We start from the raw sequence: 13,855 nt of genomic DNA, 5'->3' as shown, positions 1-13,855 counted from the left end.
GGAAATGAAAAAATAGAATAACTGAATTTCGGAAAAACACCGAAAATCCATATTAAGAAAATAGTGATCGAAAAGGATTTTATAAATTAGGCATAAAATTATAGAAAACGTTAATAAGTGTCTATAAAAAATTCTAATATTCATTACATCAGTCGAATTCATAAGTTTACTACATATATACATAACTATTTCGCGCCAATGTGTGTTCGGTATAAAAAAATATTAATAAGAGCATACATACAATTTATATATATTTTTTGAGTTGACATTTAACGTCGGAAATGTAACGGATGTTAGGGGCACTTTGTGGATCATCGTTAAAATCCACAGGAAACAGAGAACAATGAGAACGTAAAAGAAAACAGTGTAAGAATAATGAAGTTTCTGCAGTTCATAGTCTCCACGAATGAATCGTATGTCCCGTCAGAATCTATATGTGCGTGCCGTTAGCTATGCTTGATTCGATCTTCTACTTCGACGCGAAGAACTGGAGAATAAGGGACGTGGTTTGTACAGATCGTCACTCGTGTAGCGCTGGTTGCTGCCTCTCGGTCGACTGAAACATTAAAAATTTTTTAACACTACGAAAATTGCTAGGTTTTCAATTGCTTTTGATTTAGAGATTAACAACATTAAAATTTACTATTCTTTGTCGGGTCTAGCAGCAATTCTAAGTTCGAGAAAAATGGAATCGTATTTTTCTGTATGCTCGTCGTATTATCTTGTTATTTTATAGAATGATTTTTTTTTATAATTTCAAATTTTGATAATTTTACCAATGCATATTCATAACGTTATGAAAATGGTTTTACGACCTTTTGACTAAACGCCAGGTACTTAAATTTTAATAGAATGAAATTATTAGCACAAGCATCATCGTGGAGGTTAATGAATACCATCGAACTTTTTTCTGATGCATTCGAAGAATATGAAAACCTTTTTCATTCTGTAGTTTCTTCAAGGATTTTTTCTCTATTGTCACTATTTTCGTTGTTGTTCATATCTTCTTGAAAATAATTGAGAAATTAATAAGACAAAAATTTGAGTAAAAATATTGTTCAGTACTTTTTTTCGTCTTTGAGCGGATTCGAAGGTGTTTTTTCGCTGGTCGCCGACACATCGCTCTCCGGGCTGAGTGGCATGACGAAATTTTCACCGTTCGAAAGATTTTGTTGCGTGCACAAATTAGCGTTGATTTTTTGTTTCTTCGGTCGACCGATTTTTCGTTTTTTCATATTATTACTGGTGTCCTCGGAGTCCGAAGTGGACTCTATTGTTTTATGAGCGTCGTTGTTGTTGTTCGCATTGTTCAGGAGTATATCAGTCAACGGACTCGTAGAGTATTTACGTTTTGGTTTGGGCGGCGCCATTGTTTTCGATATTGTACAGACTGTTTCATTACTAGATGTTTCCGAAACGTAATCTTCCCCTAAGCTTTCTTCGTGTTCCAATGATTTCAAAAATTTTCTAAATTTGGTCAATTTTTCGGTGTCCTCGACAAAGTACAAACACGGTGCCTCGTCGTCACTCATGCACAACGACTTTTCTTCCTCCTTTACAATGTTCAACGAACTTTCGTCTTCTTGGTTATTGCACGTTTCACCTCCGTTGGGTTGAGGCCATTTTTCCGCTGTGGCTTCCTCTGCTTCCGGTTGTACAACAATTCCTTCGACTTCCGGTTCTTTTTGCGCATTCACCGTTTGCTGTAAAGTTTCCTCCGCATTTCCTTTTTTCTCAAACATTTTTTCATCGTCTTCAGTGATTTTTACTTCGTGTTTTGAAATGTCTGATTTTTTTGTTTCATCCTCAGAATTCGCCGAGGTTGTGGAGTCTTTTTCCAAAGTTTTCGTAATTTCAGTTTGCCCTTCAGAATACTCGCGACACTCAGTTTCGGATTCGGTGGGTTCTATACTTTTGCTACCCTTTTCTACATTTTTGTACGTATTGATTTCTTGCTCTGAATTTTCACTTTTCTCCGATTTTTCACTGAATGTTTCATTCGTACTGATTTGTTCGTCGATTTTGATCTCGTTCTCAACAGTAGCAATCTCTATAGAATTATTTTCTGAATTTTTGACTTTTTCATCGTTTACACAAATAATTTCGCTATTTTCCGTTGTTTCGTCTTTTGGCTCGAGTTTTGGTACTTCGGCTCCTGAAAATTCTCCGATATCGGAATTGCCCTCCATTTTTGCCATTTCTTTAACGATTTCTTTAAACTCGCACATTTCTTCGACGTTGTCATCGGCCTTGTGCTCATCTTCACGAGCTTTGAGATTCGCAGTTGTTTCGATGGTTTCTCCCGTTTCAAAGTCTTTGGGAAGTTCATCTTTCTCAGATGCACTGATAGCGTTTTCATTAATCAGAGATTTTTTATTCTTTTCATTTTCCGATCCATTCTTGCTGGAAGCCTTGACATTTTCGGCGATTTCGGAGCAAAGACTTGAGTTCCCGAAAATCGTTGTTTCAATGTCGATGAAATTCGACGAATTCTCAACGGGTTCTTGTACGTTTTTTCCGGTTTCGGTTTCCGGTGAAATTTTAGTGTCCTCCGGTTCGTCGAGTTTGTCAGATATCATTTCTTTCAGTGATTGTCTGATGGACAATTCCATCTCGGACAAAGTAGATTTAGCGTTAAATCGTTGAGCAATAAAATCGCTCGTGAAAATCGATTCTCCGCCAAGAATTATTTGCGACCTTTCTTCGAGAGTGAAATCGCTTTGAACTTCCGGATACGGTTCGTCATATTCTTCATCACAAACCTCGATTATTTGTACACGTTCCTCATCAGGGACAAGTTTCAGATCGTCCTCGACAATTTTTTTCGGCGGTTGGGGAACTGGGCTCGGGGGCTCCTGACTTTTTATTTCGACTTCCGTTTCAACTCGTATTTTCAACTTTTCTCTCTCCATTCTCCGTCTTATTTTCATGAGTCTCTTAGCTTCTTGAAAATTTTTAGCGAATTTAGGTTTTTTCATTAAAGTTTCAGAGGCCTGATTCTCAGTGTTGTGGGAACGCTTCTTCATTGGTAAATGGATCTCGTCTGACCCAACGTCTAACCGTTGAACCGAAGTATCCCGATGGTCACCAGTGTCTGCCTGATTTTTGGGTGCTTTTGAAAATTTTGTGTCGATGTTAATGACCGACTTTTCGTTCTGTCTCTCTTCGATACTGTCCGAAGTTTCACTACTCGAATTGCTCGTAGTTGTCGATTCTTTGGACAAACTCGAAGTTACTGATTTATTCGTAGTCGCGCTCGGAGTTGAATTATTTTTTTGCGAAGTTCTGCCATTCGAACCATTCGATCCGTCACGATCGGTCGATCGTCGATCGTCCGAACTCTTCCTCGCACTCGAATGGTCATCCTTGATCTTTGATTTCTTGTCATCTCTACGTTTTTTGTCTCTCGCCTCGAGGTCACTTTTGGAATCGCGTTTACCGTCGCTGTTTCTATTCGAATCATTTTTCGATGATTTCCCACTACTTTTTGACTTCGAATCTTGTTTAATTTCGGATTTTTCACTCTTCTCGTCTTTTTCTGACTTCGAGGGTCGTCTTGCGTCGACTTTCTCGCTCGAATCCGATCCACCTTGACTCTTTGACCTTGATTCTTTCGAGGATTTCCGGTCGTCACGTTTGCTGGACCTGGATTCGCTTTTCGAACTTTTACCCTCGGATCTCGAGGATTTCGACTCGGATCGACTGGAGTGACCTTTGGACGAGGCACTTTTTGAATCTTTGGAATCCTTCGAGTCCTTTTTAACCTCACGAGACGAATCTCTTTTCTCCTTCGTCTCTTTACTGCTCTTCGTATCCCTACTTAATTTTTCTTTCTCTGTCAATTCTTTTTTTTCCCGGAGCTCACGAATTTTTTCTTTGTAAATATCCTTCAAGTCTTTAACTTCTTTTCCCAGGCTGCTCTCCTTTTTCTCGTTATCTTTAACCTTATCGTCTCTGGGTTTAGTCAATGACTCTTTATTCACCGCATCTTTGGACGATTCGGACTTTTCTTTGACCTTCCTAGTCTTGTCGCTTTTCCCATCGGATGATTTTCTCTTTGGATCTTTGTCCGCTTTTTTAAAGTCTTTCGCATTCTTAGATTTTGAGCTCTCTTCTCGAGGTTTTTCTTTCGATTCGCTGGCGTCTTTCGACGATTCAGTACCGTCGCGCGATGTTTCTTTAGAAGACGAACTTCTTTTACCACTTTTGGCTTCCTCTCTGCCCGAATTTCCGTCGTAGCTGACTCTACTTTCCTTAACTTTGGTCCCGTCAAAATCTCGAATAGCTCGGAAATTGTCTCTCCCGAATTTCGCCTCGTTTTTTTCCTTATCTTCCTTAGGAGTATCAGGACCCGAGGCATGATTCGACGAGCCGAAATCTGTAACGATGGACAATCGTGAGTCAGAAGAGACTTTACTGAACTGAGAATCTTGGTTACTGAAGTCCATGTTGTCGCGCGAGGTCTCATTTGAAAAGTCAGGACTTCGAGAACGATGGCTCGTCAACTCAGATATTCCGGAGAGGTGAGAGTCGTTGGAAATGTTGGATTCGTTGAGATTCATTATGTCAATCGGCTCGAAAACAGGGCTTTCTTCTTCTTCCTCTTCTGTTTTATCCTCTGATCTCCCGGAATTGTCCAAATTCACGGTAGAGCTTGCCAGCGCCGAAGAGATCTTTGCCACTTCGTTCAATGACTCCGAACCTTCCGATACTCCATTACCGCTTATTGTGTTTTTCGAATCACTTTCTTCCACAAAATTTGCACTGTCTCCTCCGTTTCCAATCTCTGCATCAACAGAATCCAATGATACATCCTTCAAACTGTTTTTGTCAGATTCCGGTGACACCGGGTCCAAATCTTTTGGCAATAAATCCTTGAGTCCACTCCCGTTTCTGTCCCTTGCCCTCGGCCTCTCTAAGCCCAGGAATTTGTATACAACCTCCTCGATCTGTGGCATGAACACAGAATAAACCTTTGGATTCACAACTTGGTCCACTATCCTCTCCACTCCGGCATCCAAATATGGCGCATCGTGAATGTGCTTCCTCAGCGTCTCCCTCAATTGATTCTTGTTCAAATCTGCTCTCCATACTTGCTTCCCCAAAAATGAATTTACTGAACTCTCCACTCTTGTTCTCAAGTTCTGGTAGGCCGGCTGTAATTTACCAGAAATTCAACTTCGTTAGCCCATAAATTTACTCTTCTTCCACCTTCTTTCAAATTTCACTATCGATATTATGAGCTACGTCTATCTAGAGGTTGGAAAATCAGTCGAGTTTTCAATCTTTTTTAGCAAATTACAAAAGAATGACTCAATAGCTTTTCTTTCTCATGAGTATATCTATTCAAAAAATTGATGGAGAAAAAAGCATTCTTATTACATAATCTTACGTAACTTCATTTATTTATTTTCATTTTCACAGAAAACAATACTTTTTCATCTCAACATTTTGAAACTCGAAATTACGACATAAACACAAAAGGCTTAAAAATATAATTTTGAGGTTATGAGAAGGAAACATTCGCAATATATCGGAAATAAAGACCTAAGTGTATGATGTAATTTCTCAACTTATCAGTGAAGAGAACATAATTTATATGTTAGGTTAGAGACCGAGACTCGAATTTTCTACTTATGAATACTTAGACACCAAATAGACTGAATATTTTAAGGTTATGAAGGAAGAAACCATCACAAACATTGTCAACATTTTCTGAAATATGAAGAAAATCGATGGTTATGTTGTTGAATTAATTTTCAGAATACGAACAAAAGTTTTTATAAAAAGTATGAGTATGAAAACAGCGTCACGGAAGATAGATTCGAAAAAACACATTGAATATTAAAAGCAAAAAATAGTCATAAATTATATAGTAAAAAGATAAGATCCTACTTTGGTGTCAACATCAGCGATGCATTCTTTTCGGAACTGGTCGAAAATCCCTTGGGATTTTACTTCTCCAACGATATGGTCCACCAGTCTTGGATCACCAGCGAGAAGAGTGTTTCCTAGCCCCAAATCCATATTTGTGACAATTCTGAATACTTATTATTTTTCAAAGAAATTTATCGAAGGCGAAAACATCATTCCTAGCGATCACTAGAGAGCGAGCAACAAAATCTGTAAAAACACACGAGATACTGAGTCGCCATTTGCAATGTGAGACTTTCGACAGACGGAACAGACCTGGATGACACGCCAGCGCTATTGTCGAATTGCGTGATATTTGAGAACTACATGAAAATTCTACCATTGAAACTATTTATAGTTTCGTGTTATTTTTTAGAGCTGCCAAAACAATCTTTTAAAAAATGTATAGTAAAATGACATAAAACAATAAAGCATTTCTATTTTATTTTTTTCTAATGTACTATTTTCACGGGTACATTCTACTTGGACGCTGACAGTGTTAATAACGCTAATGCCCGTTTTCTCCAACGTTAATCTGAGTTTAAACTCGGTTCATGCTATCTCGAAACTACATGAAAAAAATTGAACTGAGTTTGAACTGCGTCGGAGAAAACGGCCATAATAACGCTAATGCCCGTTTTCTCCAACGTTAATCTGAGCTTAAACTCGGTTCACCCTACCTCGAAACTATATGGAAAAAATTGAACTGAGTTTGAACCGCGTCGGAGAAAACGGCCATAAAACGTGTTCGATTTGAAGTGAACGCGGTTACGCTGGTTGCGTTCACGTTATGTTCGACTTGGTGCGATTACAAAATGGCGAAACCAACAAGTGATCTTGTTCTTTTTTAATTACTCGACGAAATAACACTGGATTCATCGAAAAATGAAGACAGCGAAACAAGCAGTAGTACGATAACAGAGATAACAGACGATTCTCTCTGTGGATGCGTTCATCCACTTGAACGTCGGGAGCGTTGAGAACACAATTCTAAACGCACCCATCTAAACGCTTGTAACGTTTACAACGCCAAGTTGAACGCAAAATAGCGCTATTAACGCTGTCAGCGTCCAAGTAGAATGTACCCCACGTATCAACTCCACCAGACATTTCTATTCGTAAATGTGTAACTCGTAACAACGACTGTACCATGAAAATAAATAATTTAAAAAATGTCCACCAGCAAATATTTCTACTCCAAAAATGTTATATCATATTACGTCACTACCTCACTTTTTTTGGTGAAGTAGTTTTCAGGTTAAAAATAAAAAAATATTAATTAAAATTTGATAAAAATACCTTAAAATATAAATATTAGAGCGCCTCAAATAATGTATAATTTTAATGGATGATCATAATTTATTCAACGGTTCGGTACATACAATTTTGTGTATTGATAATTATGCCAATTAATCGGTGAATATTTACGAATGGATTTTGGATAAATCGTTCGGTTTGTTTTCGTTCTTCACGTGTTTACGTTTCACGCGTTTACGCTTGGTCGTGTTTGGACTATTCGCTATAGCGTAGTAGCAGAGCGGAGTGGGGATAGAGGCGTTTGGTCAGCCAGCGGCAGAGGGGAGACGGGCGGACACCGGGCGGAGCTCGAGACAGGGGAGAGGCGCAGGCGCAACATTATTCGCTTCACTCACGCCGCTCGGCGCGCACAGGGAGGGGGAGCTCCGGCCCAAGGGCTGGACAGGAGAGAGGCACAACACGTTTCGCTTTTCGCTTCACTCACCGCCCGGCGGCGTAGGGTGAGGACTGGCGCGGAACGCGAGTGCGCTGTTATCGCTACGCATTGTACATTCCAATGCATTGAGAAAACGGGGCACGAAATATGACACGTGGAATCCTACTTTATCCTGAATTACTAAAATAATCTTTTTTTACGATTTAATTTTTTTCAATTAATCGATAAACAAATAAAATAGGAACCAATAAAAATTGGTAGCGGTCATAATTTTATCAATTATTGTAACTTTAACAGTTATTTCATAATTTTAACAGTAAATTCAATCTCGCTGAAGCAACTGATCGGTCATCTAAATTACAAAATAAAAGAAATTAAGATCGTGCGAATCGATAAAAGACACGAAAACACAACGTAACGAATATTAAAGTTGAAATTTAATAAAAAATAATGATTCGCTTCTTGTCAATATACATTTTTTTCTTTAATTTCTGAGATTCCTTTTTTTGACGCAACTATAGATAAGCCGATTGGCAAGTCCTCGCACTCGATATTATTATTATTACAAAATTTGCACATGAATGAGTATTTCTAAAATTTTGGTAATTCGTGAAAAATAGTATCGAGGCAAGGGCCAATAACAGAAAGAGTTTAGTGACGCCTGTAACATAGCTTCGAGAGTCTTGTGTATGCTCGCACGCACGCGTGTCCGCAAGCGAGCTAAGATGCAAGCATACCCCGAGCAACGCAACGCAAAGCAAAGCACCTAACGCACGGTCCTAAAGCCATGGGGTTGTCGGCAAGCGAAGACGGACAGTCAGTAAATCTACTCCATAGCGGATAGTTTGACACAGTTCCGAGCTCGATACAGTTTCTGTATCACTTTGAAGTCGCGCAGGCAAGATTCCATGCAGATAAGTCGGAGTTGCAAACGCTGCACGCTAAGCAATGCACGCAACGCGTATAACCGCAGCTATGTACAGTATTACGAATAGTTTTTACTAGTCAAATGCTAACAATAGGACGCGAGCAACCGACCACGCGTGCACGCACGCGGGCACACTCGATTCTCTATGAAACGGTGGTACAGGTTTTGTCACTACAATTGTTTCTGTTACTCGACATATTGGCTTATCCATTTGCGCAAAAACGGTTTTCTAAGGAAAAAAACCTAGAGAAGAGTAGGCAAAGAAGAGCCCTCCCTGAAAATGGGTATTTTTATTTCATTTATGTTAATTTTCGTATTCAATCGGTCGTACAATTAAATAACGAATTTTTTCTCTCGCGTCGGTATAAAGTTAAATTTTTGGTGAATAAAAACCCAAGTTCGTTCTCGAAAAAAAGACCAGCGGAAATATAACTTTGTGATAATGAATCGCGATTACGATTTTCTGCGATACGGTGAAGTGATAACAAAAGTTAAAGGTGAAATGATAAATTCCAAACATGGGAGGACGAAAAAACATTGGAAGAAAAGTGTGTTGAAAATATGTGGAAAGTTCTTTGTGATCAGAACCATGGACCATGGAGCAGGATAAGAGAATCGTAGAGGCAGAGAGAGAGGGAAAGGATCATGGAGGAAGACGGAGAGGGAGAGAGGATCGTCGAGGAAAACGGAGATCGCAAGGATCGCGGGAGAAAAAGGTAGGAAGAAGATCGAGGCCCGTTCCTGTAACCGTGAGTAACTACACCAACGATTTTTTTTAAATATGAGTGCGCGAAATATGAAAAATGATTTTCATGTTACAAATGTAGACATTCTGCCGATTGAATGATCGAAACACGTGAACGTCAGGATGACGTTTGGATATTTTATGGAAGTATTTTTTTCAAATAATGAACCATTAGATATAATATTTTCATATTATTTATTTTCATGATACAGTCGTTGCGATTTATAAATTTACGAATAGAATGTTCTGCAGAGTTGATATGTGGTAGTCGTGCAATTAAATTTCGGTTGAAATGTTTCTGGTAAAGATATAAATGTGTCTTTACTCGACTGTCAACAAAGTTGAGAATATCTGTCGTATCTTTTTTCTTTATCGAAGAAAACGACCATAGCCACATTTGTGTTAACATATTTGGAACTAGACTCAGATGTTAGGTTAAATTTTTGGATACATTCTACTTGGACGCTGACAGCGTTAATAGCGTTAATAACGCTAATAACGCTAAAACGTGTTCGATTTGAAGTGAACAACGCGGTGACGCTGGTTGCGTTCACGTCATATTCGACTTGGTGCGATTACAAAATGGCGGAACCAACGAGTGATCTTGTTCTTTTTTCAATTACTCGACGAAATAACACTGGATTTATCGAAAAGTGAAGACAGCGAAACAAGCAGTAGTACGATAACAGAGATAACAGACGATTCTCTCTGTAGATGCGTTCAACCACTTGAACGTCGGGAGCGTTGAGAACACAATTCTAAACGCACCCATCTAAACGCTTGTAGCGTTTACAACGCCAAGTCGAACGCAAAATAGCGCTATTAACGCTCTGTCAGCGTCCAAGTAGAATGTACCCTACGTTAACCACACACTCGTTTCATTATGAAAGAGTTCTTCTTACCAATTGCAAATGAAGAGAAGAAACTTTTTTCTATCACCGGTAACGAAGAAAATCACTAAAGTGGTTGCTGTTGGTAAATTACCTCAAGACAGCAGCAGATTGACTCTCCCATGTATCATCTCGATGCGACCAACTCAGGATACGTTTTTAATGTAAACTTTTCCCAAATTTTTTACCAATGCAAAGTGAGCTTCACAATAAAAAATTTCTCAACGAGGAAGAAAGTATATTTTTCAACTGTTGATGTGGAGAACGAAGAAGTTGACTATTTTATCATTAGCAGGTTGGTCATAGAAAATTTAATTTTTAACTCGATTCCTTCCCCAGCCCCAGCTTGAATTTATTGAAATTTAATCAGAGTTTTAATCCCTGCACGATCATCGTCGTTGATTCATTCGTAATGTCCAACTCACCATCTGAATATTGCTAATTAATTGTAAGTTTTTCAACGTCGACGTGATTTTATTTTTCTTTCGCAGACACTATTTTAACTCATGAAAAACGTTTTTCCATCAATTCATGAATATTAAATTCAGTGAAATCTTAAATTTCGATAATTTGAAAACGACGCAATAATTAAAAATCCGTCGATAGCCAATCACAGCGGCTCAGCTTTTTCTCCATTCCCCTATTTTTTATCTCCCACTCTAACAACATTTATGACATTCACAACGAAACTGTATTCATCAATCATCATTCTAGTTTTGCAATATGGTTGATTCGAGTTTAACGGAGTGCTCAATGTTTAATGATCGATTCCTCTGGGGTAGGGTAAGCCAAAAGTCACGAGGTGCGTTCATTTTTTCTCCTACTCTGAAGAGAAAGAATTCTCACAAAAACTCGATCCAATGCTTCAATTTTTAATCAGAGTCGAGTTTTGCTTGGAATTTCGAAACAATCGTTCACTTCAGTTTTATCACATGCCCAATGAAACAGCGTCAGGCTTCGAGCCAGTTTTCCTCAGTTCGATCTCTTCCAATCTAAATTAAGGTGGAAACTTTCATTATTCTTATAGCCACACTTTCATCGTCACACCATTTATTTAGGCGCATCGGTGTCCATATGTATCTGTCATGGGTGTATGCCTATAGTTATCTATTTGTATCAATCTATAGCCGTGGGTGCCTCTTTCAGCTGCAGATGGGTTGATGACGTTGACAGTATTGCGGCAGAGTTATCATGGTCGTTCCCTTCGTAGCTAATGGAAGATTTACACGCTCCCTTGGGGCGCAGATAGTGCTGCCCTCGTGGTTTCTTGCGCTATTTACGGGGGACTAGCGAACGATTCAATTCCCTTGACTGTAAGACATTGATTAACCAATGACACTAGAAATAGAAGATCGAATGAAACTCAGATTTCCAGGTCACCGAAAATTCAGGCTATTTCATTCAACATACGAATTATTCCAACTTGTTTCACGAATTACACGATCATAATGGATGCGGCATCGATTATCCGAGTGACTGCGTGTTGGGACTACGAACAATCCGGAATGCTTAATTGTCTCTCAAGATTGTAGGCCACTGAAGTGGAGGAACAAAATTTTATGCAACTCCATTGCTGCCATTATTCCAGATACGCTGTTGCTATTCCAGCGAATTCTATCAAATCGTTTCGAAAAGGATTTCGATTGATAACGTTTAGATGAAAATGTAATTAAGGTAGATCATGCCAGAAGGATCTTATTTTATGGGTGTCTCAATTGGGTCGATTTTTACTTTCTAATTAAAGATATTATCACTCTAAATTAATGTCAGAGTTATTAATTCGAAATTGTAATTAAATTTTTTCAACCTATTTTTCGGCGAATGAAATTGCAAGACATTAATTAATCCGCGGGATCCGTCACTGACCGAACCCGAAATTTCATTCGTTTCTGGCTGAAATACTGTAGTTTTTTAAGTAAATAATTGCATTAGAGCGCAAAGAGAAAACACAAAGGGAAATGGATCAAGAAAAAAGTATTAATCAAAAGACAGAAGGCTATGACAAGAATGGCCCCAGCTAAGAAGAAACAAAATTCCGAAATAACCTAATGTGAACTTATAGATACAAGTGCTCAAATTACCAAATTCGTTCAATCTTTAACGTAATGTATCTTTATTTCTAGTTTCGATTTTTTTTCAAAATCTTCATTGTTTACTTCATCGTTATTGTGTACTTTTTCATAAACTTCGTAAGAAGCGTTCATTCGTTATATGGAACGATTTTTACGCAGTCACTATTTCCCTGTGTGTTTTTCTTCATATTCAAACACGTTTATCTCAATAATCTATGAGACGAACCTTTCAAAATTTGATATACGCGCGTGTGAGTCGACGACCCATTTAAACTCTGTGTAAATTGTATAAAGTGTATGAACTACCTTAAGGTAACTCCTGTACTGCATGCTAGTCAAATGAGTGCTAAATTTTCAAAACGCTTTTAGACCAAGTTCAACGTACCGATTAAACTTATCGTAAGCATATTTTATTAACGTGAAAAAATATTTAAAATTATATTTTTGCAAAACTATCAACTGACAGATGCAAATTTCCATGATGACACATTTTCACAGCTATTTTTCAAATAATCATCTGTATTTTTTAACCGATTTTATTGCACCAAGTCTCATTTTGTTCCTCAACTGATCCTCTACGAATTCACCACGTAGATTTTCATTTAAACTCATTTAATGAACAATTAGCTACAACAGAGGAACGATCAAGTTTAAAAAAAACAACTACATGGTGGATTCATAGAGGACCAGTTGATGAACAAAATGAGACTTGTTGCAATAAAATCGATGAAAAAACGCAGATAATTCTTTGAAAAATACCAGTGAAAATGTGTCAGCGTGGAAATTTGCATTTATCAGTTGCTGCTTTTGAAAAACTAGTGTTTTTAATATTTTTACATGTTGATAAGATATGCTGTAATAAAAATCCACTAATAATACATTTAATCGGTACGTTAAACTTGGTCTAAAAGCGTTTTGAAAATTTAGCACTCATTTGACTGGCATGCAGTACAGGAGTTACCTTAAGGAAGATCATGGGTTATACTGGTGGTTCAAAAAAGCAACTGAACTTTTTTGCTCTTTTGTTGATCTTATTTGTTGAGATTGATCAATTTTTAATATATTGATAGCGATTAAAATACTTTCGTAGTAAAATCATCAAGCAAAATGTGACAACAGCCATTTTCTATTTATATGTGTATTTTAAACCAGTCGAAAATAAAAATACCTATATTTTAAACCATGTGACTCATGGTGTTATCAAACCTTCTTCTACCGTTATGTCGTTGTTACTCGTTAACCTCAAATAAGTATTTTTCTTTTTCCATTCCCAAATCCTCTTCACCGGTGCTTTCTCAGGACATCATTGATATCTAAAAACAATTTATTTTCTTATTCTCGTTTTTGGCTCTTTAAAGTCGGGAGGATCCTATTTCGTTATGTATAACCTTTAAAAAAATGAGATTTTCGTTTATTGTTTTCTCGACAACTAGACTGTAGATCCTATCATAATTCCGAGAATAGATGCACGCTGTATATTTCTAGCACAATCTAGCATAATTTTCGATTTCCATTAGATTTGCGTGAACTTTCTTAAGAACGAAGCATTTTGTGGTAGAAGCTTCAATGGATTTGGGATCATAGTTGAGTGCATTAAAAAATGGTTAATAATTG

At 37.8% G+C, this 13,855-nt stretch overlaps 1 protein-coding gene across 1 annotated transcript; it reads right to left on the bottom strand.

Moving 5' to 3' along the window:
- Positions 1 to 114: 114 nt before the first annotated feature.
- Positions 115 to 6,205, bottom strand: LOC122405866 (biorientation of chromosomes in cell division protein 1-like 1). The gene is made up of 3 exons (XM_043410910.1): positions 5,896 to 6,205; positions 1,066 to 5,156; positions 115 to 556 (listed from the first exon to the last, which is right to left on the bottom strand). Exons 1-3 carry the CDS (start codon positions 6,025 to 6,027, stop codon positions 451 to 453), a joined length of 4,329 nt encoding a protein of 1,442 aa, XP_043266845.1. The 5' UTR covers positions 6,028 to 6,205; the 3' UTR covers positions 115 to 450.
- Between the last annotated feature and the right edge of the window lie 7,650 nt (positions 6,206 to 13,855).

This window comes from Venturia canescens, chromosome 2 (genome assembly GCF_019457755.1).
Source record: "Venturia canescens isolate UGA chromosome 2, ASM1945775v1, whole genome shotgun sequence".
Lineage (NCBI taxonomy): Eukaryota > Metazoa > Arthropoda > Insecta > Hymenoptera > Ichneumonidae > Venturia > Venturia canescens.
Note: the sequence above shows the minus strand (reverse complement) of the source record. Positions and strands in the feature narration are given on the sequence as shown.